Raw genomic sequence first — 27980 nt, forward strand, 5'->3', positions numbered from 1 at the left:
GGCGATGTACATGACATGACCTAGAGATATATGAAGCATTTTGACCACACTACAAATGTCTAAACCACTCAGTTTCAGTTCTCAGTTCTCACCCCCATGAGTCAAACCCATCAGCCTGCCATAGCACCTATTAATTTATAGATTTCATCCCTGGGGCATATCTGCACACTTTTGAGAAGGTGTGGCCGGTCAGCTGTTTCCAGAGTGATGGCACAAAAGCAGCCAAGAAGAAAAGAACCTGTAGCTGCATGTATGCTTTGGTGAATTTAGATCTCTAGGAGGTTTTATTTTGTTCCTGTATATGCTAGGTTTGGAAGTCCTGATGTACCTTTTCTCCTATTCTAATGAAGCATCTTATAAGAAAAAGAAGAAACTGAATGTATTAGATTTGCTGTGCCAATTGTGTAACTCTTTATGAACACAAAGCTTTCTGCAAAGGCAAGCTGAGCTGTTGCAGCTTAATACAGCCGTTTGAGTTTCAGGAGTACTTGGAGGTGTTTAAAATGATTTCTAACAAAATGCAGCTAAATGAAGTACTTGTTAAACAGGAAACAAGAAAAAAAAATCCTACGAAGATATTATGTGTCTGCCACTGGGAAAGTGTCAGGTACTTGTTTCTTGTAAAAAAATAGAACATTACTTAACTAATTTAAAATCCAGATAATTTTCCTTAGGAAAAAAATTAGCAGCAACCCGTTCAGGGGCTGGTGGATTTCTTTGTTTCTTAAGGATGGTAAAGATTTGTGCAGAGACATCAGCAAAGAGCAGCTTTCTGAGCTGTTCCCTGCCAATTGCTGACAAAGGCAGTCCTAATGAATCATTCTGAATTGTGATCATGTGCTACCAGCCCACAGTGAGCTGCCAAAGAGGAAGTGCAGCTTGTTTTCTTTCATTTTCTTGATTCCTATGCTGTAGGAAGATGAAAGGAGAAGGAGGAGGAGGCAACAGCGGCAGCCAAACTTAAATAATTCTGACGATTCCCGATATCAAATGGAGGCCCCTGAGTGGGACCCACTGAAAAATGACACCCTTCCGCCGACCCTGACGCCAGCTGTCCCTCCGTATGTGAAGCTGGGCCTGACCATTGTATATACTGTTTTTTATTCACTGCTTTTTGTGTTCATCTACGTCCAGCTCTGGCTGGTCCTTCACTACAGGCACAAGAGGTTCAGTTACCAAACTGTCTTTCTGTTTCTGTGCCTGTTTTGGGCCTCTCTTAGGACAGTGCTCTTTTCATTTTACTTCAAAGACTTTGTCACAGCAAATTCTCTCAGCCCCTTCATCTTCTGGCTTCTTTATTGCTTCCCAGTCTGCCTCCAGTTTTTCACCCTGACCCTGATGAATCTTTACTTCACACAGGTAAGCAACAGATATTTAGTTGATTAAATCTAGCTGAATGGTGAAGCTTTATTACGTGAACATCATGAGAAAAATGTAATTTACAAATGTACCTTGACAATGCAAAAAGCAAATTTCAGTTGTTTATTTGGGTACTTTAACTTCTGGTCTATATGCCAGTGATCAGTGTTACAATGAAACCAGAGCCTGAAGTGATTACTGCGAGAATATCAATTAACACGTCTACTGTCTATAAAAATAATTCAGAGACTGGAGAGAAAATGTATAGGAGAGCTTGGAATTTGGACACCCAAAATGTCTTTTTATTATTATGCCCTATTACTGTTGTTAGACTTTAAAAACATCCTGTCTTACCAGACTTGATCTCTGTGTGCAGTCAGAATTGTACTGTCTGATTTTGCCAGCAACAAACCCCCAGTTCCAGTTTTTTCATAAGTTGGCTGGCATTTCTCAGTGAGGTTTCTATTATGTGTATAACAATTGAAACTGTTGATAGAATCCTACTGTGGGCCTAAATTCCTGTTAGGATCTGTATTACAAACAGCTTTGACTCTGTTCAATAACTGCTAAGTGTTGTGCACAGATACACCCTCTATTTCAAGGACTCTCTGATGTAAAGGTAAATTCACTGTATATTGGAGTAAAGGAAACTGTGTCTCCATTTCAGGAAGAGGTCTTTAGAGCGTATCTGTGCCATGGACATCTAAGAAGTCAGATGAGTTAAGCTGCACAGGGCTCCAGGTTGCTGCAGCTAGAATTGCTTGGAAATATTTATGGTGAGCATGGTGATCTTGCACTTGGCTGAAGGACAGGATATTGGCATGCTGAGACAAAGAAAGGTTGCTGGGCTTGCCTGAGATCTCACAGGAAACTTGCAGGAGGGCAGAGACTGGATTCTTTACCTCCTCACTCCCACTGCAGTGCCTGGAGCAGGATACCAAGCCTGCACTCATGTGGCCCTGATCAAAGTCCACTTTCCCAGTGCAGGAGCAGTTAGTCAGGAGAGCATCAGCCAGCCCTGGAGCACACCAGGCAGTGCTCTGGATGCTTTGGGTGTTGCTGTGTGCCCCACTTGGAGCCAGCTGCGTGCCTGGGGCTGGTGCTTCTGTAGTCCCCATAGTGTTTAACAGTGCTCTGTAGTGATGACAGCCTTATCAATTCTGAACAGCCTGACTGGAGACATCAGGCTGCACGCAAGGGCTGCTATCCCAGAGCTGGAAAAGCAGCAATGGTAAGCATGACAGCTGTAAGAAGATCACTTGACTTGTAGAGGGTATTAAATACTTAGAACCACATACCCAGTTTTGTGCTTAGGTTTGCTTTCATGGATTCAGTGTCTGAAATGCCTGCTAACTCATCCTGCTCCACTCCCTGGTACTTGAGATATATTAAGGGATTACAGGAACCTTTCATCTGCATACTACTCAAATCCAGCTCAGGCATATGGTTACCTATGCTTTTCCATAGCTATTGTGAGGGTCATTTGATAACTGTGCAGCTTTGCAGGGTCAAATGTCCATCAGCACACAGTCCACCCCATCACAGTGCTGGGGCTAAGTCACAGCCTGGGGTCAGACTCTTCCCGCAGACACGCATGTGGGGCTGCTGTGGAAGCCTGGAGGCAGAATGCAGCATCCTGGCTCTTGGCCAAGAGAAGCCTGGGCTGGAGCGAGCACAGGGGGGGCACAGCAGTCTGTGCAGTAGTGTCAGCACTCAGGAGGCTTAGTGCTGCAGGTAACATTCCTTTTGTCTGAAGAAGATCTGAAAAGGCAGCACACAGAATGCAGACATTTGTCCTTTTCACTTATTTTTAGCATTGTTGTCTGATAGCGTGCAGGAAGTACAAGTCAGTGGTTGGAAACAGAAAAAAAGCTAAGGCTGTTGGTTCTGTCTTTGAGACAGAATTCCTGCTTTGTCATTCCGAGTTCTCCTGATCTTCCTCTGAGCCCCTCTGAGAAAGAGTGGAATAGTTACCTGGCTTGAAGAGCTGCTGTGAGGCTTTTGAAACAATATTTGCAAGGGACTTTCAGAGTTTGTGATGTGCGTCATAATCTTCAAATACCTTGGGCCACTGTAGACAGACTTAAGAACAGTATTGCTGTTTGCTCTAGAGCTAGTTGCAGTCAGTGAAATTTAATCTCAAATATCTCCGCAGTTGAAACAAAGGTTTAAGAAATACAAGCACAGCCATTCTACGAATGCATGACAAAATAAGTGCATGTATTTTTAATTCACTGTTATTAATTCTTTACTTCTAACCATTAAAAGGTGGTTTGGCTTGAAATTCAGCATCTTGTATATAATGTACATCTAGCTTTCCACAGTAGACAAGCAAGAACTAGTGTGAAAGGGGTGGAGAGAGAAAATTTTGTTTTCAGTAATGGCTTAAAACTTCACAGACCTGTTTAGAAACAGCTTTTATCCTTTTATTCTCTAGAAGACAGGCAAGAAGGGTCTGCAGCTGTGTCTCATTGCATGAAACCCCTGCTATTTCACTGGTGCTTAGCTAGAGGGAAAGAAGTGAACTGTGTATAGTATAGGTACAGAGCACTGGAAGAGATCCCATGGGATCTCTGGAATTTATAGGTTTTTATTATCTACTGTAGAGCACCTACCATTCCTAAATGTAGCACTGCTAGGAAAACTCATAAATGTAGATGTGAGAGGAAAAAAAGTGGTTAAAAATATTGCAAATCCTCCTGGCCAAACAAAAACTCATTTGGCAAGTGCCAGAGGGAATTTTTCAAATAACAAGCACCTTTGAACTTGATGGAAAGTTAGCCACAACTATTCTCTTTTTTAATAGATATCCCAAAGCCATAGGGAATTTCGGATGTGTTTCATGTGTAGCGGGACAATTGAACCCTGATGACATCAGCACAGCAGAGTTTTGTCCCCAGACCTGAGCATCAGCAGCTGCAGCAGAAGAACCTCTAGTGTGTTGGAGCAGGTTGCTAAAGCAGGGGAAGTATGAACAAAAGGGAAGTTAGAATCAAAATAGTTTTGACTCAAAGTGGGATCTTTGGGTTAAGAGCCAAGTTGAGGGTCCTTTGATACAGTTGTAATGCCCTACTTAGGGCATGTAGAAAGGGTGCTGCAGATAAGGCTTTTAGAATATTGGTTACTCTCAGAGATTCCATTCTGGAGAAAATGAATATGATTTTTAATGGAATAAGTAAATGTATTAGAATTTATTAATCCTGTGTCTGTATTGATTTCCTTCTAAAGAAAAATAATAGTGTGATCTGTGCTCTCAGGAGGGGAGGCCCTCTGCTACTTGGAGATCATTAAAATAAATCTCAAATGAAGATGAGATCCAGTGGCACTTTTGTAAAACAGTAGGACAACGCCAGCAAGTAACAGCACTGTAGCAAGACAGCCCCTGATCCTGATCCACCACATAGGGAGCCAAGGTGTATTTCCGCCTCCAGACCAAAAATCTCATAGAGATATTTGCCTCACACATGCAGCTTCCTATGTTTTATTTTCTGATAAATGACATATTTTCCACTTTAAAGGGAAAGAAGTGAAGGATCCCACAGTGAGGCATCCCAGGCTAATGAAAAATGTGAGGATTTCAGGACTTGGATACTCCTTTATTTATGTCCTCAAATCTTCCCTGTCCCTGACAAGGGGACACTGAAATGAGTCCTCAGGCTTTACAGTTAGTGCTGTGAGTAAAGGAGTAAAGAGGCTCTGGGAAAAAAAAATAAGTTGCCTTTTCTGGTGCCTATGAGGGGTGGGCAGAGAAGGACTTGCTTTGCTTTGTCCTGTTTGCTCAGGCTTTGCATTTCCCTGGGGAACAGAAAACAAATGAAGCAGGAGAGAGGCTAGGATGGAGGGTTACAGGTTCAAAGAACAAGGTCAGGGCCAAAGACCCTGAGCTATAAATTTCCCTCAAAATCCCGGGCCTCCCTTGTGGCCAGGCAAAGAAAACAGATGGGTGGGCTCTAGGTTTTGTCATCAGGTTGGGAACTTCTCCAGGAGGGAGGGAAAGTAGTGCTGAGCTAAAGAGCTGTGAGACAGTATGGGTGGAGAAGGCTGGTAGGCAGATTTTACCTCTCCTTCCTCCTCCCTAACCATCTTCCCTTTTCTTTGGCATCTGGATTGAGAAACTTACCCTGCCTCCCAGGCAGCGCTGATAAAATCAGGGACTTTCAAATGAAGAGAAGTTGTACAGAGTAAAGCAGTTCTGAGGGGAACTGGCCATGCTTGGCAGGGTGAGGTAAAAACAGCACAAGGCTTTCAGAAAGTTTTCATGTATTTCAGTGGAACCAGAGTAAATGGTAGCTCTGGGAGGAGAATTAAGAAAATTCCTTATTCTCTAATTACTGAGGTAGCATTTCAAAAGTTCTCACCAGGCAGAGAACAGAGAGGGCTTTTTATTTTGGATAATTATTTTTAGCAGAAATTAATAAATCATATATTATAAAGCTTATTATTAATTTATAACAATATTTAGATGTATATAGAACTACACAGGAGTCTAACTACTTTGGTAAAGCATCAGCAAATATGTTCGCTGTAAAATGTTGCCCTTACTATTGTATCTACAGAAGACAAATTGCAATTGCAGATGGACTGGCTGTCAGCATCTGACATGAAGGATGAGGTCATTTGACTTAGAAAATAATTTGATAGGAAAGCTGTTCTTGGAAGTTTACTGTGGCTGTCAGCCCCCACAATCATCCCTGTCCTTTTAGGACTATTTTTACCAATTTTTGGAAGACTGGGGATGGTAGTGAGTCACATTGCCCGTGTCTGTAGGCCTTACAAGCTGTGTAGAATTTAGAGAGTAGAGGGAAAACCTGCCTGTTTTGGGAAATCTGATCCAAATAAAAGAATGAACATGGAAGAAGGAGAGGAAGGGGAAGGTGGGCCTGGGACTGAAAGATACACAGCTGAAGAAAGGTACATGTGCTGATGATGAGATTGTGGCATTATTTTCAGGTTTCAAAGGGAAGTTTGCATGGAGTGTGACAGAGGAAGAGAGGGACTGTGTTGAAAGGAACTGGGAAGGAAAAATGCGTGCTATTGTTCTTACAGGGTTTTTGAAGTGCGAAATGGTAAATAAAGCTGAACTTCGTTCCTGTGCTGAGGGCCAGCTTGAGACATACACAAGCATTTACCACATACCTGAGGCTTTTTGGTGAGCTGAGCTGTAGCTCCTGTAAAAGTGAATTAATCAGCTAGCACAGGGGAGATTTGTGCCAGTCATCACATCAGTTCAGCTAAACCAGAGCATGGACATGAAAATTGCTCCAGGGAGATTTTATTTTTCTTTTGCTTTGGGAATATCTGTCTTGGCTTTGACAGCTGTTTCGCTGATACTTATAGAGCCAAAGTGGCTCCTGATTAGCTGGAACCCCCATCAGCTACAACAGCCTGGCCCTGTCTGCCTGCTCTGCTGCCCAGCAGCTCTCCAGAGCTGTCTGCAGCCAAGCTGCTGATGGATCCCATGCCATCTCCACTCCTGGGGCCTGGTAACGTCTCTAAGGTCAGCTGTTTACATCAGTTCATGCAATGGGAATTTTCTCTGGCTATATGAAAAGATTTTTGGAGTCCTTTTGAACTGCTGCAGTTTTATATGCCAGACATATACCTCAGGGGAGTGGAGGAGGGAGTGTGAGAATCTCATTTGAGGTTTCCAACCCTTTGGCAGAAACAGAGAGTCAAAACAGGATATTTCTCCTTCAAAGAACAAGCAGAAGGGGAAATACTTTTACGTCTAAAAAGTAACCCTTTAGACATAAGAAAATTAGCAAGGACTTTCACTGCGTTTTCCATGTTCATCTTGGGCCACTCTGAAAGATCTTTTTAAAACAGCCTGCTCTCTGTTTGCTGTTTAGTCTATTCTTAGGAATAGTCTGGTTTGCTCTGGTTTGCTGGAAGACTTACTTAGATGACTCAGGTATTGACTGGAAGTTTTCTCAACACTGCTGCGAGGAGGGGCCGTTGAGCAACCAGGCTCTTGAGCTAAATGCTAAAAGCAAAAAGCTGCACCCACACATGTGAGGTATATTGAGATCAGCTCCTGACATCCTTACTCCCACTGAACAACCCTTTGTTCTGTGACAATCCCATTGCTTACAGCAGGGCTACTCATGAGCTAAAAGCATCAGTTTTTAGGCAAAAGTGGCAGAGTCTGGCTGCCTGTGTTCCTGCCTAGCAGTGAATTGGTAAGAATTCTCCATGCCTTAAAGTGTAGCTTTCATTCTATATAGCATCCTTTCGGTTTGGGTTGTTTTTTTCTTTCGTTTTGGTTTGGGTTTTTTTTGGTTGTTTTTTTTTTTGTTGTTGTTTGTTTGGTTTTTGTTTTGTTTTGGTTTTTTTTCTTTCTTAATGGTCATTTTGCTCTGAAAATTTCAGAACATGTATCACCTGGGACAGGTTCACCAAATGCAGAACCACAGTAACAGCTGCTTTGGTGATCTTGAATCTTGAGATCCCGTTGGATCTGCAGCAGGAGCATCACATTTGGTTTTACCCAAGTTATCCATGGAGATTTTGCTGGGCAGTGGTCTTGGATTGGTTTATGTGACAGTACCTTGTGACTTAAGAGGGATGAGTAGAAAATTTTTGGGGAACCACTGGAGATGGTATTTAGGAACTTGATATTTGCTAGGTTTTGTGAAACCAGAACAACTCATTGCCCACTGGAAATTGCTTGTCATGTGAAGTTCTTTACAGAGGCTCTGAACTCTTATGTTCAGTGCAACTCCTGAAAGGTGTCATAATTAATGGTAGAATGTGTATAAGTGATACTCACAATAGGTGAGGATTGTGGAATGACCCTAGAGACGAGGATTACTCGTTTCATTTTATTGAGGTCAGGAATCTGCTTCCTCCCTGCCTTCCAGAATAAGCAAGGTAGGCAATAAATCTTGTACAAAATGTATCTGAGAAGTATTTTGAACCTCATCCCTTCTCTGAAAGTGACAGCTACTCTTTATGCACAGCAGAAGTGCAGAACATTTGCAAGCCCCTTGTACCTTTCCTTTCAAAAGCAAGCAAATAAAACAACCTAAAACTTCTTCCTGAACTCCTGTGAGATTTCATGATCCAGGAATTTGGAGAATGAATCACAAAACTCCTCATTAAGGGATACTATCAGAGATGTTATCTATTTGAAAACAGTATCAATGGTTGCAGAATATTTTTACAGACTTTTTTCTCCCAAGTTTTCAATTTTATTCTCAGTTTGCTGAAAAACTCAGTGTTCTCTGCTGCTTCAGCTAGTGCTAAGCGAGCTGATGCATCACAAAAATAATTTCCATGTCAAGGCAGCTGTTTATGGTGAATAGGAGTTAAATGACAAGTTGTTCCAGGAGATCTGGAACAAGTTGAGCCTGATTTTCTCCAGATCTATGTCTCATGATTGACCCTCAGTTGTTGCCATAACTGGAGAATTTTTTACAATATTTTGCTATGCAGACTTTCTCCTCCTGGGTGATGTGTAGAATCATTATGTAGGCTTCTCCTCACAGAGGACATATATTAGACATATTTATAAAGTTCCTTTTTTTCCTTTAAGTCATTGATTTTTAGAAGGATGATAAAGGGTACTTCAAGCATTTTCCCATCAGTTTTCTGAAGTATTTTAAGATTAGTAGAGGCCAGATAAAGAGACTGACAGGCAGACACATGTCTACAGTCACTTTGTGATCATTTAAGTCCTGTTTCCTTGGGAAAGCATAATAATCATAGCAAATATTTTGCAAACATAACTAAAGGGCATGCAAAACCAAGGTAAATGGATAAGATAGCAGAACTTGAGGAGAAAATGATTGGGAAACTACCCAGAATAAGTCATGAGGTTTTTATAATACTTGTAACCAGTGTGCTTTGTTGTTGGTTTAAATGAACATTTGTAAACTAAGTTTTTGTTTGGAAACCATGTTAGCCTTTTAAAAAAAGCAGTGGTACTTTCAGTGATTTTTTAATAAATAAGATACAAAACATGGTAATGTATTTTTGTATAATTTCTGATGATGGTTAAATAACTATGACTGATGGCTCCTAGCTACATTACAGAAAACTTTATCAGTATTTTATCTTTTCTGGTACAGCAAGCCAGCTGCTGGGCATGAGCTATGCCTCTGTAAAAGCACATATTGTTGTACAGAGAAGAGACAGTCAGCAGAAGCCAAATAATACCTCAGAGTCAAATAATGAGTTTGGCTCTCAATGGTATCTTTTTGGCAATGCAACATGAATGTGAAAGTATCTATCTAATTTCAGGCCAGGTTACTGTGATAGGCTCTTCATGGGAACATTTGGCCTGGTTGAGCTGGTCTGTGTGAGAGACATGTACTGTCAGGTCATGTAAGAGCCTACAATAGTTTCCCTGCATGGTTATGCTGGCATTGATCCTTTTGTTAATACTGGTATAAAGGACCTCATTCGTAAACCAGAGTAAGGGAAAATAATGGTGTAGGCAGTTTGTGTACAAGTGCATCTGATCACCTGCTGAGTGGTTCTAGTACCTTGCTTAGAGCCTGCCATGGGCAAGCAATCCATGCAAATCTGTTATGTAATGAAACCTGTCATGGCAAATCTTGTGGCCTGAGAGACAGAATTGCTGTGACTCACACTGTCTTTCTTTGCTGACATGTATACTATGTTTGATGCAATATTTTTTTGTTTTGCAGGTAATTTTCAAAGCTAAATCAAAATATTCCCCAGAGCTACTGAAATACAGGTAAGAATTTTGCAAGCATTCAATGTGGGAGGGAAGAGCCCTACTGCTTGAGAAACATAGTTTCTAATTTGTGATGCTCATATTTCAGCTATTCATATTTGTATAACCATGTTTGATGATGATGGTTCTGAAGCCACCTTCTTCCTATGACCTTTAGGGGACTGTGTCCTTTCTCAACGCAGGGATCATTTTTAGACAGTCACATATTTCAAAAGCAAATATTTCAAATGCAAGTGGAAAACACCTACCCTGGGGATTTGCGTATTGGTTCTTAACATTTGTATTACTAGGTAAATTCAGATGCAGTGCTGAAGAAGCAGAGCGATGTTTTGTTTTTTTGACAGGAATGAGTGGGAGTGGGTATGTTTTAACCTGTGAGCTCAATGTAATAGAAGTCTTAAAAGTTTTGGGAAGATGACGGACAAATTGTGAAGAGAAAGAGCTAGGGATAATGGATTCAATTTTGTTATGTGTTTAGTAGCTTATAGATAACCTCCCCTGACTCCACAGAGCTGAGGTTATGGTAGATTTACATTTAGGTGAAGAGATTCATTTGGCATCTTGTTGTGGAGGAGAAACTGTCAGGATGTATTTGAAAGAACCCTAAAGGGCAGTAATGTCCAGAAAGCTTAGGAAGAACTCAATAAATTAATGTTTGTTGTGCCAATGCTTAAAAGCCTCAGTTGGGCAATGCTGTTTAGAAGGAGGAGAGAGAGAGTGGTTGTCTCCATTCTAAAGAAAGAATTTACAATATGAATTCAGGATAGGAAAACAGAATAATTTAAACTGCAATCTGAATTGTCAGTTGCTGACTGTTAGGAGAACATAGTACTGTATTAACAGGGCAAATATTATCACTGTCCTTCTCTAGAAATTTGTTATCCTACTGGTTTTTCATACAGCTCGTGAGGCAATCATCTGTACCAAGTGTTTTGGGAGCCATGTGTGGTATAAGGGCAGTACAGTGAGAGCAGGCTTGAGGTGGGCTGGGGAGGGCATGGGAAATGCAGAGTGTGGTGGCTGACTCAGGAATGTGGACTTCAGGCTGAACTGCAGCTTTGAATCCCCCTTTTGCACTCTGGTTCCTGTGAGAAGAAAATCCAGAAGTATGGGCTGGCAGACAGGCAGAGCACACCCCAGGCAGGTCCCCCAGAGCAGATGAGGCTGCCCCTGATGGGCACATGGGCAAGAGAGACAGAGAGCTCACTGTGCACAGAGCCAGCTCAGGGTGGTGGAGGGCTGTCTGTGGACAGGTCCCTGCATGGCTTTAGAGGTGAGAGCTGGAAGCTTTGAACCTCATCTCTTACTGATGCTTGTGGCAAGGCTGTATTCCTGAACACTGCTTGAAAATGTCTTTCTTGAAGCACAGGAGCTCGTGATATTTAGTCAATGCCTGTGAAGTGACTGCATTAGCAACCTGCATGTAGCTTTTGGAGCATTTTGTTCCTAAATACAAATGTACTGTGGCTAGAATTACTCATGCACAGCCTACCCTCCTCATGAGAGCTCCATGTCCACCCTGACTCTTCCCCACTGGATTTCTAATACAAATCACTCTTGGATCTGCCTAGTTTTTTCTTTCTTGTTCAGCTCTGTTGGTAAGGGATTTCAGTTGTATTTTAACATCTCAATTGCAGCATGAGTGTGGTTAGTTTGTCTAAGAGAGCTATATTAATAAAGCTGACCTAATTTCCTATCTTACACAGGGCAATTGAAATTATGTAATATGTGCACAACCACAGACGAATTAATTGCAACAAGCTAGTGGAAGAGCACAGACTTACATAGTGGCTTGTGCTGGAAAGGACTTTTAAAGATTATCTAGTCCAACCCATGTTCCATGGGCAGGGACATCTTTCATTAGATCAGGTTGCTTAGATCCTGAGGGAGAGATAAATGATGGAAAGATTAAAGGCCTAAAGACTGGTCTGGAATCTGCACTTACTGAATCTGATTTTTCTTCATTATTGAATGTTCACTTTTTCATTTTTTCCCTCCATTTTCTTTATTAAATGTGAGACCCTATTGCCTGGTATTGCCATTTTTGCAACAGATGATGGCAACATAAATGGGGCAACTGAGAGGTACTGACATAGGTCTCAGAAATCGGAATAATTTCAGATGCCAAAAAAAAATTCCTATAAATCCTATTGGGGATCCAGAATCTTAAGCAAACTTTATTCAGAACAGCCTTTATAATATTAGTGAAAGAGCTCAAGGTGAAGTCTCTGTCCAATTTCATATTTAAACAGTCCTTCTGCCTGTCTCCCTGGACTTGGGCATGTCTTACTGTCACCAGGTTTTTGGATGAGGCTTACTGTGCTCTGTGTGTGTGTCTTGTTACACACAAGCTTCAAGCACGGCATACAAAATACAAATTTTGTATATAATTTATAATTTATCATTTCAAACAGATTTTCTTGTTAAACAAGGCAAATCTCACTGCATTTATCTGAGGTTTTGTTTTCAGCTCAAAGAAAAACTTATGGGTGCATTCAGTGTGACACAGAAGGAACAGAGCAGCCTGGCATGTGTCTTCCCCAGCCAAAGCAGATTACACAAGGCTCCTTTAAAGACTGGTCCCAAAGTGGGGATTAGGCACAATATGCCTCTGAACTTTCACTTGCACTTTCACTGATGCAATCTGGAAACACCTCTCCTGCCCTGCTTTTCTGTTTTTTGTGCTTCTTCATGCCTTGTAGGTGCACTTGTAGTTGAATTGTAAAGATACTTTCTGCCTTTAATCTGCTGAGACCCTAAAACCCTTCCCCTAGAGAGACAGTCTGCATCTCTATCAGTGCTTTTCCATAAATTCAGCAACAATGCTTCTATTGCATTGCAAATCAGGCAGCCATTTCCCCAGCCACATCATGTTTAGAAGGGGGCTGGAAGATCCTCACACAGCTGACTGGCCACGACAGCTCACCCTGGCACATATGGGAGTGTGTGGGCATGGGAGTGTGAAAGCACCGGGATTTTTTTGTTGCTGTTTTTTGGTTTGGGGTTTTTTTTTTTTTTTTTTGCTGAAGTCTGCAGAGGAGGAGCCTGGCCTGGAAGCTTCTCAGCCTTGCTGGTTGCAAGCCAGCTTGATGCTGCATGCCAGCATGCAGGCTGTGCTGCAGCAGAAGGTCCTTCTGGCTGAGGTGAGCAAGAGGAGGGCATGTACTTGCCGTCCCACAAGCAAGGCAGATGTAAGAGTGTGCCCTTCCTCACAAGCCCCCACAAGGGGACTAGAGATGGGACTTTGGGAGGGGAAGGAAAGGAAGACATGTGACCACTATTTAAAGACTTCTGAGCTACTAATAAAAGCTGTAAATGTACCACCATTACAGAGGAAACCGTGTGAGAGGGGAGCTTCAGGAGTGCAGTGCTTCCTGCATTAGACTATGAGGTTTAAAGGAACTACCTCCAGCTGCTTATCCTAAAAACAGAGCCCTGCCCTGGGAAGTTAAGAATGAGCACAGTCTTCCTGCTGAGAGGGAATTTCCGTGCCTGGCAAGGAAAAAACAGCATCCTTGCTCGCTGCCAGATATAGCTGGAAAGAAAGGCACTGATTCACAAGCTTGCAGGCTTTCAGTTCTCCCTGTAACACAGTTAAACTATCTCAAAGGTGTATCTCCTCCTTTCCTGCCCTCTGAAAGGAAGCCAGCTATGCTTCAGCTTTGTAACTGCATTGATGCTAACCCAAAAGAATATGAATGTGTGAAAGGAGAAGATCCCCATTGGGTAAAGCATTGTTAAACAATTGGAACCGGATTCCTCAGGGACAGTCTGTATGTTTGTTGTCAGCCAAATTCAAAGTTCCCAACAGGCATGAAAAGCTGGGGCCAAAACCTCTTGTTCAGTGACTGCAGATTATGCATCTTATCAGTAGTTTCCTTGGTCAGCAATGATAATGAACTAAGCAAATGCTTTAAATGGAAGCATGATCTTTTTTTTTTTTTCCTAATGGAAAGCCCCACAGGTTTCTGTAGGCATAAGGAGGAATTACAACCAGTAATAAATTAAAAAATTACGTACCATGTAATACCTTGATTACATGGTATGCTTATATTCTAAGTATTGGTGCTGGGTAGGTTGGAAAAGAACCAGATGGAGAAAAACAGTCCAACTCCTGGGCTTCTGTCTGTCACATTTTGGTTCCAGGTCTGCTTCTGTGGTGGTATAAACACATATTTTTCCTGGCCTAGATGGCAAGATGCCAACCCAGAATCAATATGCATAGTTAAATTTCTTGATGTTTCTTTTAAGAGGTTGACCATGACCAAATTGTTTAGAAAAAGAGACAGAGAAGGAAGCTAGGGAACCAATAACCTGGAGATTTTTCCTGCTGTTAGACACTTCCCTAGTTTGATATCTGATGACAAACATTAACAGTCAGTGATGCTTTACGTGGCAGTGGTGGTATAGTAAAACCAGGGTCAAAACCAGCCCATTCCAGGCAGAGGTTTTTCTGGGAGTGATTAGGCAGAGGGTTTGTGCTGTGTATGAAGCGCACAGTCTAAGAAGGTGCATGTATTTTTTAAGTAGTTTTTGAGAACTGTGCTGTTCAATTTCTGCGGCAGTCCTCTGTGTTTTGCTGCTTGATATTAGTTGCTTTACTTACAGCTTGTTGTGTAACTGTAAAAACAGGTTTGAAATGGGCTAGGTTAATCTCTCCAGCAATCTGGAGCACTTTGATTTTGGCTCAGGCAGCTGGTTACTCTGTCAGCTGTGGCAGCCCAACAGAGGCAGATTTCATTTCCCAGAGTGGAACTTCCAGCTCATGATTGACACTTGCTGAACAATGTTGCTAAAACTGTTTTCTTCTCACTCTCCCAGGTTGCCCCTCTACCTGGCTTCTCTTTTCATAAGTCTCCTCTTCCTATTGGTGAATTTAACATGTGCAGTATTGGTGAGGACACAGAATTCAGAGAGAAAAATCATTGTCTCTGTCCGGGTGGCAATTAATGACACATTGTTTGTGCTGTGCGCTGTTTCACTCTCCATCTGCCTGTATAAGATCTCCAAGATGTCTTTAGCCAACATTTACTTGGAGTCCAAGGTAAGGTACATTTTCAGTTCTTTTCAAACATCTTCTGAGATACAAGGGCAGTGCAAGGCAAAGCCACAAAGCCTGAGAGCTGGAGGCCTTAAACTTCACAGCCTGCGCTTGGCTGGCCATCATGCTCAGTACATTAATTAAATGTTAAATGTTAGCAAGGGAGCTTTTGGTTAAAACCAGTGATCCCAAATATGTGGTTTTGAGACAGATTTTGCATAACTTTTTGGCTGGAGTTTCTCACAGCTCTTTTCAAGCAGACAACTTCATTTCAGTACTGCAACATAGAAGTGGCCTGTACTTCAGAATCCTTCAGCTTGTCAAATCATTGACTAAGTTAACTGTTTAAGGTAGCAGCATGCTGAAGATAAGCCAGACAGAGAAATATGACTCTCCCTTTATATACTTGCATATTCTTGTATATATTCTTATAGATAATGAGAATGTGTTTTAAAAGACAACACATTGTAATTCAGCCAGCTGGCTAAAGGGTTAAAAGGTGTCTCCTATTATGCTACAGGATGTTCTTTAAAGAAATACTGGTAGGTTTAGATCTTTGGACACATTGAGTGGTCAAGGAACTGGGTGAGATCACATATAATAAACACATGCAGTGTTTATTATGAAATCAGTGATGATGTTTTCTATCTATAAATAATGAAACAGGGCTTTCAAAAGTCTTGCACTTGCAGAAGACAGTTAAATCTTGAATTATCAGTTTAAACAATAACATATTGCTGTTACCACACAAAGCCTTTAAAATCTAAGGTTCAACTGCTACTAAGAAAACCTTACCATAGAATTCCTCTCTACATTTACCTAATCAGATGAAATAAGTACATTTCCTGTTTAATCAAATCCGGCCATGCTGCACAACAACTAAAAGTTCAGGACTGAATAGAAGATTTAAAAACACAGCTCAGTTTTGTTTCTTTCAAGCCTGTCATTTGCTGACCAAAGGGCACTGGCAATGGATTATTTTTATTAGTAAGAAAAGTTTTTCTTGTGCTGCAAATCAGAGAGGCATAAATCTCTGTAACAAAGCAGTGTTAACCTAAAGGAGGCTTTGGGTCTGTTTTAGTTTGGTTTTGGTTTTGTTGTGTTTTCTACTTCTGTGGGAAACCCTCCTTACTCCAAACTATTTCACAAAGCCCTAAGGATCTCTAACATTACTGCAGACAGGAAAGGACAGAACACTCAGCTGATGAAAGTTTGAATGTGGAAATGGGAGTTTAAGAGTGATTTGCTCCTCTCTGCTGACCTGAGATGGGAGTTCCTCTGAGGACTTCCAGCAGGGTTTGACTGCACATAATTTAGGGATACAGATGACTGAAACTAGCTGTGACTAAAACATCCTGGTTTTATCTGCTACTGTTAGGCCAAAAAGCTATCCAGACAAGAAAAATCCATTCTCTGCAGTGATATGACAGAATACTGTTGGAGATAATGCAGTCTCTGTGGTGCATGTAGGAAGGCACCAGTACTGGCAGCCTTTTATTGCATTTCCCATTTGCTGGTATATATCTTCCAACCACATGTGAAAACACATTCATCTCCGTGGCCTGGCATGGGGAACCGTCGTGGTGCTCTGTGCCAGGGCTGTGCCAGCACCAAGGAGGTGCACAGCCCTGTCCTTAGGTGCTGACTTGGGCTGGTTCTCTGCTGGGACACACTACCAGCTTGGGGCTCCCCTTCTTTTCTGCAGGGGTCTGTGACAGAAAAATTATTCCTCTGGATTTACTTTCACTGCTTCCTTCTCCCTTCACCGACCCACTAAGTTTATTTAAAGTATTTGAAGTGAATGGAAGCAAAACCAGGACACTTTTATCTGCATTTTTGTATTTGGGATGGTAATTTGTTAAATCTCTACACATTTAACTATTAACTGTTAAAGAATGACAGCTATGTAGGGAAATCTATACGGGGAAATACCAGCCCCGTTCTGCTCTTTGCTTCTGCTATCTGCAATCTGTAAATGCCACCAAGCTGGGCTAAGGTATGTGCCAGTCAGCAGCTTCTCTCTGCTCTCTCTCCCTCGGTTTCCATGACAGCACCACTGACTTGTTCGTATCAAAGGAGAACAGAGAAGTGCCTAGCAAACATTTCCTCTTTAAAGCATTTCCTGCTTGCTGGTATTGCCACAGCTTTCACCCCTGCCTGCTATGGATCTGCCTTCTGTTCCTGAGTAGCTGCAGTCTCTTGGCTCACTCCTGACATGGCTGCCAGTTATGGCCTGGTGAACGGTGGTGTTTGCAGGCTGTTATCAGCTGGAATTCAGAGACATTGACTGCAGTGGGTATTTTCAGAGCCTGGCTGTTCACTGAACCAATGTTATTTTACTGGGAAGACAGGCAAGCTTGTTTCCCACAGACTTTTTCAAATACTCCCTGAGCTTCTCTTAACTTATGCTCACTGGGGAGGGCAGACTAGGAGCTGGGTCAATAAAGCTGCAGGGCTAACACTCAACAGCGTGGGTGAGCAGCACTGCAGCCCTGGTAGTCTCCTGAAGTCCAGGAATTCAGGACATGGTGGCTTGATGACTTCCCCTGATACTTCTTTAGCCCTTCTGCTGTGTCTGCTCTGCCAACCACAGTGCTTTGAACCTCTGACCCTCAGCTGCAAACCTGGAAGCAGTGTGTGGGCAGAGGGAATAAGATGCCGACTTTCCAGTCTCCTGCACTGATTTAAAAGGTCCTGTGGCAGGGAAAAGCAGCTTCTCTCTCAGCCTGTCTCTCTCACATAGATGAAAGGAACCCATCCTCCTGGTGTGAGTCTCTGCCAGGAGAGGGAGAGGGCAGGGCTAGAGAAGCAAATGACTGCAAGGCAACTTACCTCTAAATAGACACAGCACATTTTCCCATCTCTCCTCCTTTAGCTGTGCAAAGCACTATTGCACAGCCATCAACAAAGAATTTACTTGGAGTTTCTTTCTAAGCCAGTCCCATTTTTGTACATCTGCCTGCCTCTCTGATCAGACTCACAAAGGTCCCTGCAGTCATGGCTCCTGGATTCCTTCTTTCCATGCTTCCTTCCTGCTACAACTCCTGTGCTGATGTCTCAGCCCCTCTCAGTGACCCTGTCCACTTGACATAGTGGCAAGTCAGGCACTTAATCCTCCCACTGGATCCAGGTCTTTCCCCTGCTTTGTCCAGTCTTCTCTCTAGGGCTTAGGAGCTGTTCCAATTTCACCCTGCAGTCTCATTCCTCTCCTTGTGCTCAAGCTGCCACTCTGACTGCCCTGCCATGGTCACTCAGCTCATAGGCTGTGCTGCCACTTTGTTTCCTCTGTGTTGACATTAGCTGAGGCAGGATGTTCTGCTCCTGTCTGTGCTGTGTTTAAGTGCTGACTGTTATGACCTGCTCTGTACTTGTGAAATTGGTGCAAAGCAAGCAGTTGTAAAAAGATGCAAGGTTGCATCATGCTAGCCAGCATCTGATACAGGATGCTCTGTAGCTAGTGCAGAGCTGAGGGCTGAATTCTGTCGCTCCACCTCATGCTAAGTGTGGGTCTTCTGTGTTTTCACTGCTCTGAAAATAGCACTTGTTCAATAAAATGTAAAAATTAGTCACAGCCCATCTTGCTGAGGGCTGGAACTGCTACTGTTGCCTGGAAACCACTGTGCTGATAAAATATAGGAATATACATAAAATAGGATATATTAGCCAAAGAAGAAAAGACAAAAAGTCGATTGCATGAGACAGACTAACATGACAACTCTCGAAGTCCATGCAAAGCAAAATTGTTCTCAGCTTCCCTTATGAATAATAACCTGTGCTTAAATCTCTTCCAGGGCTCATCTGTCTGTCAGGTGACAAGCATAGGAGTGACTGTTATACTACTTTATACCTCACGAGCCTGCTACAACTTGTTCATCTTATCGTTTTCCCAAACCAAGAAAGTCAACTCTTTTGATTACGATTGGTACAACGTGTCAGATCAGGCAAGTATGAAAATATTTGCTAATGAGAAAACCTAATTCTCTAGCTGATGATTGACTTCCTAAATGCTATCACAAGAGGAATAAATATATTCAAACCCTATTTTATTTCTTTTATTCAAGGCACTAAGATTGTTTTGCTCCAGAAATACAAATATCTGATCATTTTGGCATAAGGATAAAAATTCCAGTTCTGTCCTAAAAGAAAAAAGTAACCACAAGACAAATAAATTTAAAAATCAATCTTTTGTTTACATTGATTTTGTTGTCAAAAGAAAGAGCACCTTTTCTTAAAACATGTATTTTTTCCACTGTAAAGACTGTAATGTACTTAGAGAATCAGAAAAACAGTACTTGATTCCACTGAAATGCTCAGCTCTAAGACATCATAACACCTCCCACTACCATCCAGGGCTGTGGAGTTGTTTACTTTAATTCTGGAATTAGCATGATAATTTCTGTTGTTTGAGGATAAGGCTACAACTCTTCCCAACCTTTAATTGCAAGTGACAATTTACACCGCAAACTAACAGTAATAAAAACTCTAAAGGAAATAGCAGGGGATTCTTTGTTGAATTCTAATAAATTTCAGCATCTAGCTCCTTTCTTTGCTTTGAAGAGTGTATTTAGATTCCAGTATTTTTCCAGCTCTGGGCCAGGGTCTGGATCTTTTTGTGTATCTTTTATTTTGGTCTCAAAATCCCTTGTCTCCCCTGCAACCAGCAAGCACCTGCAGACCCAGAGCAGTGTTCCCAGCCATGCAAGGACCTTGTATTGCCCAGGTGGCCAAGCAAACCTGCAGCCATTAACAAATTTCTGTTGAGCAATAGGTAAAACTCTAATTAAGAAGTAGGTAAAGAGTAGGATAGGGTTGCCCTGAGGACCTTGTTATGACTAAGTCGAGTAGGGTCTGTCAAGGGACCTTTAATCAACCCTGCTGCAGTGCAGAGAAGAGGACTGCAGGTGTTGCCAGTGGAATTAGAGCACAGAGGTTTAGGCAGAAGGGCATTAGGCTCTGACTTTCTCCTGAATCAAACAATTTCCTTCTTGTTAAGCCCTGAGGAGTTGCTGCTGGTCCTGCTGACTCTTTGCAGGGGACAGACAACTTGTTCTCTCACTCCTATAGTCTGGAGTAACAGGGGCTGATATGGCCAGACTTTCTTGGTCCTGTTTGCCCTCTGGAGGCAGAGGTTGTTCACTGGGAGCTCACTGGAATGCTTTTCAGCCCTTGAGTTACTACTACATTTTTTGAACATCTATTCTGGCTTGTGACATTAGGGTTGCACGGGTTTTGGGGTAAGTTATTTGAACTATATGTAAAGAGCCTGGAATGAAGGAGTGGGTACTCAATCTGGTACCAGACTCAAAAGACACTTTTAAAATTACAGCCCAATAAATGTACTGTAGTATTGCTCAGGTCACCAGTCAGAAGCACCCTTTTCTCTTCTTTACAAAACACATGAAAGGACAAGATTTGCCCTCTGTAGCTATGGGCAGTGCTGGAGGTCTAGAGAGAAGATCACAGCTAATGCTGCAGTGCCAGCAGTTATTCAGCCTGAGAATGTGCACCAATTTGAACAGACTCAAGCCTTTCATTTTTAAAAGCAATGCCCTTGACCATTGACTGTTCCTTTACAATTATTTCCAGCAGGAAAGGGATTGGAAAACTAGTTTCTCATCACCTGAATTTGATCACTTCATCAAGTGATTGCTTGCCAGGCTTTTAAGCTGGGAAGACCCCTGCATTAAACTGATATTTCTGAAGGAAAGATAGCAGGAGGAGGAAAGGGAAATCATGTACCCAAGATAGCATATTGATTTTTTTACTATGCCTTTTAATCATTAGCCAGGTTGATCTGGCTCTACAGAATGGAATTTCTGGCATTGCCTCCTGCACCTTCAAATGAGCTGCCATCTTTATTTTTAAACACTTTACTCTTTTACTTTTCAACAGGCAGATCTGAAATGTCAGCTGGGAGATGCAGGTTACATAGTGTTTGGAGTGATCCTTTTCATCTGGGAGCTCCTGCCTACTTCCTTGGTTGTGTATTTCTTCCGTGTCCGAAACCCTACAAAAGACCTGGTAAGTGGAATTTGTTAGTGTGTTTGCTAATGTAATGTCCAGGCAGGTCTGAGGGGCTCAGCTGCTCAGGGATCTTCTACTTCTTTATGTTCTGACTTCTCTTTTTCAATGTGTCCTTGGCAGAATAAGAGCAACCAAAACTTCCTGCTTCTTTATGCTAACTCCTCTTGAAAGAAACTCAGAAAGAAAGGCCAGGTTCTCAAGCAGGTTATCTAAAAAAATCAGGAAATTTCTTAAGTGTAGGGACAACTTCCTTTTGAGATAATGCAGTATTTTACTGGAATCAGTGGAAAAGGAGTTTGTTATCCAAACTTGGCATCTTTCATCACACAGCAGTGAAAATGCTTGTGTGCTAACAGTTCAACAAGGTTATGAAATAATAGTTGAAGTTTTTCCAAGTCAAAGACCAGTGGCCATAATAAGCACTTGCTGACTTGTTGGCTATTTCAGAGGACCAGAAATTAAGGTGTGAGTTGTAAGGATAATTCCCCATAAATGTCCTTGATATCTAAGTAGTTAATAGATGGACAAGCATTTTTTGTAGCTGTAGGCAATGTCTCCAGGTGAGATGGTTGACAGGCACACAGGCAATACCAGCCCTCACTAGGATAACTGAGGTAATGTCTCTGTTTCTGTAGGCCAAATGAAACCAAAGCTAATATTATTCAAAAGGGATGTAAATGGTAAATACACAAGTAAAAGAAACAACAGAATAACCTAGACAAGGTGATGGGTTTTATCCTCATGTGCACATTTCAGAGACAATGATAAAGCCAAGATGAGCAAGAAAGCAATACCTGACATTGCACTAGGAAACCCCATGGATCCCAGTGCCTATGACAAAACCATCTCAGACTCACTCCTGCTTAGGAGTTAACCAGGACAACTGCAAAGAGAAGAAATGTTTCTAAGTATAGGCCAGAGGTCCTGCCCTTCTAAAAAGTGACCACAGAGAGATCTCATTTAATTTAAAGTGGGCTTAATAAGACTATACCTGGTGGCCAAGTTTTGATAGTGTGGGGGAGATTCAGAGAGAATGAAAATAATGCAAGTAATCTAATCACTCATTTTGAAAAGCTAATCCCATGAAAGCTTGGAATCCTAAGCAAACAAGAGCTCAAATGGAGTCAAACAGGCAGCATTCTCTCACAAGAGCATGGCAGTAACATGTATAACATATTTTTGCATTGTAATTTGCAGAAAGCCTTAAATCTCCATAAAGATGCAATTCGGAAGAGGCAATCAGCAATACTGCCTCAGTATCTGCAATTGTATACTGCAATCAGTATCACTTCTTTTATGGATAACTTTTTTTAGTGTAAACAGTATTTGTCACATGGGTTAGGTCATATATAGATTTTTTTTCCACATAGGACAAATATTTATTGGAAGACCAGAAATAAGTAGAACTGAACAATAAAATGAAGAGGTTGTAGCAAAAGAAAGCTGAACTTCAGTGTGAGGTTGCCACAAGAGGGAGACCAAGGGCCGCAGGATTTTAGGCTAATGCATTCAGTAGGCTGCTACTTTGCTAGAAAGCACGGGGTTAGAATTAAAGCTAACCCTCCTCTAGTTAAAAAAAATCATAACAACAAGTCTGATTAGGTAAAAATCAAAATTATTCTTTAATTTTTAATAAACAATCCTGAGAAATAGTTCTTTGGTTTAATGGTTCATTTGGGACTTCAGAAACAAAAAGTTTGAATAGAGACATCCTGCATTCAGCATTACTCAAATATTAAATAATTCAGTGAATATGAAACAATTCACTGAAATAATAAGTGCTTATAGCCTGGAATGAGCTGTCTGTTGGCTCTGGTGCTGACACAGGTTTACAGCAGCATGTGGCCCTATGCCTTGCCATACCTTTAACCATACAAATGTTGAAAATGGGGGCATGACAGAGATGCACTTAATCCTCTTTCCATCTTTGTCAAAGTTATTTAACACATAAACCCAAGGGAGAGATCAAACTGCTCTCCTTTTTAAGGCCAGGGAGAAGATGTCATCCTGGCTTATCCACAGGCACAGCAAACCCGTCTTCCCTGGGGATGGGAGCAGTGGATCAGTGGTTGAGGCTCAGTGGGTTCTTAGATGTCCCTCTGTGCTGTTTCTGAAATCAAACTGATTTCTTGCATCTTGTATGTTTTCTGTTCTGATTCACAGGGAAATGCTTTGTAAATGAAAGTGTTATATGTACACTCCTTTCCCTGTTTTGTCAAAGCACCTGACCTCAGGATTTGACCCTCACTGTAGATTAGATACTGAAATTGCTTGGTGAGGGCCTAAGGGACTTTCCACATGTGGGTTTATTAAACAGGATGCCAAGCTTCAACATGATCAGTTCCTGTGGTAAGGGAGGTAAGGCACCAGAAGAGAGTGTTAGCAATGTGGGAGGTAAAGATCAAATCTCTTTAGATGTTTCATACCTTTCCTTCAGCTCCTCAGCTGCTTCCTATTGCTCACTTCAAGTCAGCTGCCTGAAAGCATGAAGTATCCTGGATGGACAGGAATTCAGCAGAAAGGTTGAATGCAGACTGGTGGCTTCAGAAGAAGGTCAGGTGTTAGCTGAGAAATAAGGATAAATAAAAAGCTGTTGAGATGAATATCACTATGCTGGCAGACATGAACAGTAAATACAAAACTATTTCAGTTGTCTTCAGCAAATGCAAAACTGCATGTTTTATTTTGGAAACCGTGAGGTAAGTTGGCAGCAACTTCTTCTGGAAGTCAGGCACCAGGCAATTGACAAACAGCTATTTGATAGATGTTGCAAATACTGACTGAGGTTTCCCTTCCCTCAGGCCAATGCAGGAATGGTCCCAAGCCACGGCTTCAGTCCCAGGTCTTACTTCTTTGACAATCCCCGCAGATACGACAGTGACGATGATCTGGCCTGGAATATTGCACCACAGGGGGCACAGGGCAGGTGAGACACAAGAGTGAACTTCTTGCTGCCCAAAACAGAAACTGGAGGAGCAGGAACTCTGACACGCCGCAGAAGACGGATGTGAATTGTCTAGCTGCAATTGCTGTGTAAATCCCAGCAGGGTTAGGGGAAGCAAAAGGGGAAGCTGAAGTGGACAGGCAGCACTGAGTGACTGTGGGGATACAAGAGCCCCTTAGACACTATAAAGACACAAGAATGAAAATCTTTACATAATTTAAGAATTGTACCAACGTACTGCTCATTGAAAAACTCAGGTCAGAACTTTGTTTCATCCTCTATTTTTTCCAAGAATGGCTTCAGAAATTCCATTTACTCATTCAAATGTGAAAGCAAGACTGCCTAGAAAAACAGCTGTCTCCCTGCTCAGGCAGAGCAGGGAAAAGCTGGACAGCACAGGCAGCATCTTGTGATGGTTGTAGCGAGAGGCCTTTCAACTTAGGTTGCCCTGTAACATAGCTAAATATCTGGAAGGTGACCTGAAATGAAGTGACCATCAACATTCCCACATGGTGAAAGATTAGAAAAGTCCATCAAACTGCTGAAATCCCACACAACCCAGAACTGGCACAAAAATTCTGTCTTCTCTGCTCAGGTGTGATGTTTGGGAAAGGATTCCAGTCCAGGAAGGAGCAGTTCACATGAAAAATGGTAGTACCCAATTCAGAGAAGGAAAGGCACTGACAGGACTCTATCCTGCCCTGAAAGGAGTCTCAGTTGTGTTTTCCCTTTGCTGTCACTGTAGCTACACTATGATAGGAATATATTAATGTAACCCAGATCTAGTTCTTGTCGCTCATTCAGGTGAGACAGTGTAGTCACTGTCTGTGAGCCCAGACCATGGCTCAGTGAAGTTGCACACTTACTATTTACAGTTATCAGTCGTCCTATTCCTGCATTAATTAGTTTTTCACATAGTAACTAAGCCCATGGAGGATGCTCGAGGTGGTTTTGAGCCAGCCTGGTACCACCACCCCGTCTTCCACACTGAGCCATCAGGAAGCCAGCCACACTGGTAACACATGCACAGCTCCCAGTGGAAGCCAAACCAGCCACATGCACTGTGTCATGCTGCTCATGGGAGAAAAGACAGCACGGCAGAGCTGCAAACCATGTCCTGGGCTCTGTGACACAGACATAGGAGGTTTAAATCTCTGACAGGCCCTTGCAGTGCCAGGACTTGGCAGGGATGAGCAGCACTATTTCTGGGATTTTCCAACACCTTCTGGAACAGCAAATCAGAAAGGGAGGGTCTTCAGTGAACTGAGAGAATCAGGAAATAGATAATGAACATTTGGGCCAAAATAATTGACAGATCAGAAAAATAAATAGCTGCCTGTAGCCCTGGTTGGGGGTTTATTTTATTTTTGCACTTCAGCATGAGAACTATCTCTACATAACTGCATTTTCCCCATATTGTCTAAGTAGGTGCTTAAAAAATCAACCTGCCAGTCACTAATTCTTCTATTTTCTTTCTCAGTTTCTCTCCAGACTACTATGACTGGAGCCATCAGAACAACAGCTTCATGGCTTACATAGGATCCCTCCAACAAGATCCAGCACTGGACACAGACCGGCCGAGCCCTATTTAACTTCAATCAAGTACAGCATTCTAGGACATTCCAATGTTACAGCCAATGTTCCGAAAAACAGAGCTTAGCAACTTTTCTTCACCTTTTAGAAATTTTCCTATGCACACGTAAATGAAGAACCTTGCCATGAGCTTTTCATAGTTCAAGGAGAAGTATAAGCTAATGATTTAAACTTTGAAGACTGTTCCAATTAATACCTTGTTCTAAGCCACAGTATTTTGGCTTTGAATAGAGTTGTTAGAAGGTATAATTTAATCATTTTTATGCTCATTTTAAAAGAGCAAATTTCATGAAGTGAAATGGCATAATTATTTTTTAAGTATTTTTATTTTTACACTGTGTATAGTTAGAAATACATGATTACGATCAATATACTGTAAACACATGAATAGATTTTTCAAATGCATGACAGTTGCAATTTTTATGTGCACATAAAAGCCTGTAAGAAAACAATATCAACCCAATTAAATACTGTCTTTTCAAGTTATTGCTATGTCCTCAGAGCACAATTTACTCTTTGGATGTCACTGCTTACTCAGTGTGGTGTGATAGTTGGATCTGTACCCTGTATTCTTCTAAGAAAGTAAGAAAATTGTATCTTCTCAGCAGCTTTAGGGACAGTCTCATAAGAGTGGAGGTGGGCATCTGCTCCAGCTGGAGCACTGTGAACTGCAAAACAAGCTGAAAATTTGTATGCTTGAAAAAGTAAAGCTATGCAATCATGTCCATCAATCAGATCTCTATATGTTACATGGAAGAGTCAGTCAAATACCCCACCAGGGAGGGATACATAGAACAGTATAAATAAACAGGCTTGTTTATTTATTAAGAACCTGGGAATTGCAGTGCGGGAATAGAACAAGAGCCAGGAGTACATAAAGCAGTAGAACCTCAAAAGTGCCTTTCTGCATAATAAGCAAGCAGAAAAGTTGTGCTTCAGCCTTTCATCTTCAGGGATAAATGTAGTGAGCTCAGGGGGGGTAATGGTGGATAAATAAGGTTCCAGGATGTGGCGTTGCAGAGAGTAAGCTAAAAGTAATTATTACTAATCTAAGGCAAACAGGAACCCTGACTCTACTTCAGGTCTTCGTATTATGCCCAGTTCTCAGCAGTGAAGAACTCTGCATCCCCAGCATCTCTTTCTCCTTGTCTATGTGGAACAAATACTGTAACTCAATCCACATTTTCCCAGGAGAAAAATATACTACTTCCAGTAATCTTTACTTCTATAAAAGCACTTCATTTTGAGGTGTACTAAAGCATGCCCAAATGGTGGACAGGGCTCATGTTCTCCTCATGCTTGACTTCAAGAAGTACAATCTTGAGAATTCTTGTACACATTTCACAGAGAATACACAGGGTAAAAAAAGAAGGGATGAGGAGTAGATCTGATCCAATCTGCTTGAAAGCCAAAGGCAGAGCAGTGCCATACTCCCACATCAAGACTTCCACAGCGTCTTTGGGTTTTGGGGCCTTTGTAGGAAAGCCAAAGCATGAGCCTTGCCTCCAGCAGAAGTAAAGTATTTGCCCTTCAAAACTTACATTGCATTCTTCACATATATTCATGGAAGAAAAAAGCAAATTAAAGTATCAGTCAGATTAAAAGAAGTAACCCAGGGTTGAGAGAAGAACTGAAATTTTATTAAACCCTTTGGAGTTCTACAATCATGTTTGTACAAAACTGCCTGAAGACCCAGTGCAAGACAAGCCTGCAGGAATTTCATTTTGTTCACAGCAGTAACAGCTGCACAGTAAAAATGTAAGAGAATTCTGCACTTAGAACAAACTTCAGCCCTATGCCCAGTATGCACACAAAAAAAGCGGATTGGCAAGTGACTGTAACCAACCATAGTAATGAACAAAATATTCTAAAACACAGAAGATTTGAACAACAATGTGAGAGGTAAGATCTTTAATTTATCATCACCCTTGTAACAGGCACTTACCTAAGCTGGGGATGAAATACCTCTACCAAATTTTCAGTAAGATAATTTGTTAAAAATGCATACATGGAAGGAAAAAAGACACTTATTTTCCTTTTAGGGAAATAATTTCAACATGAAGACCCCCATTGGATGAACAAACCAAAAATAATTCACAAAATTGATTTTATAAGATATTCTGAGAAAGGGACAGAACAGACTTAATTTCTAAATAAGCCTTTTTGTATCTTAAAACAATCAGACTTAAGCATGGGCTACATTTGGCACTATCCGTACAGAAACATATTGTAATTCTACAATGGATTCCTGATGTGCACACACACCACAGTGCAATATCAACAGCAAGAAATACACAGGTTACCTTCATCTTTTGAAT

The 27980-nt window shown here is 41.7% G+C and overlaps 1 protein-coding gene across 1 annotated transcript; it reads left to right on the forward strand.

Moving 5' to 3' along the window:
- The first annotated feature begins 847 nt into the window (after positions 1–847).
- On the forward strand, positions 848–26139 carry GPR137B (G protein-coupled receptor 137B). Its single transcript, XM_054280330.1, has 7 exons — positions 848–1359; positions 10011–10060; positions 14882–15104; positions 18893–19046; positions 20998–21122; positions 23927–24051; positions 25550–26139. The coding sequence occupies exons 1-7, from the start codon at positions 991–993 to the stop codon at positions 25659–25661; spliced, it is 1158 nt and encodes a 385-aa protein (XP_054136305.1). The 5' UTR covers positions 848–990; the 3' UTR covers positions 25662–26139.
- The last annotated feature ends 1841 nt before the right edge of the window (positions 26140–27980 follow it).

This window comes from Melozone crissalis, unplaced genomic scaffold (genome assembly GCF_028551555.1).
Source record: "Melozone crissalis strain CALT ecotype California unplaced genomic scaffold, PUWL_Pcris_2 ptg000027l_1, whole genome shotgun sequence".
NCBI lineage: Eukaryota > Metazoa > Chordata > Aves > Passeriformes > Passerellidae > Melozone > Melozone crissalis.

Coding starts and splice junctions, on each gene's coding strand:
- GPR137B (XM_054280330.1), top strand. CDS start 991: ATGGAGGCCCCTGAGTGGGACCCACTGAAAAATGACACCCTTCCGCCG. Junction 10,061..14,881: donor CCAGAGCTACTGAAATACAG/GTAAGAATTTTG, acceptor TCACTCTCCCAG/GTTGCCCCTCTACCTGGCTT. Junction 21,123..23,926: donor GAAACCCTACAAAAGACCTG/GTAAGTGGAATT, acceptor CCCTTCCCTCAG/GCCAATGCAGGAATGGTCCC.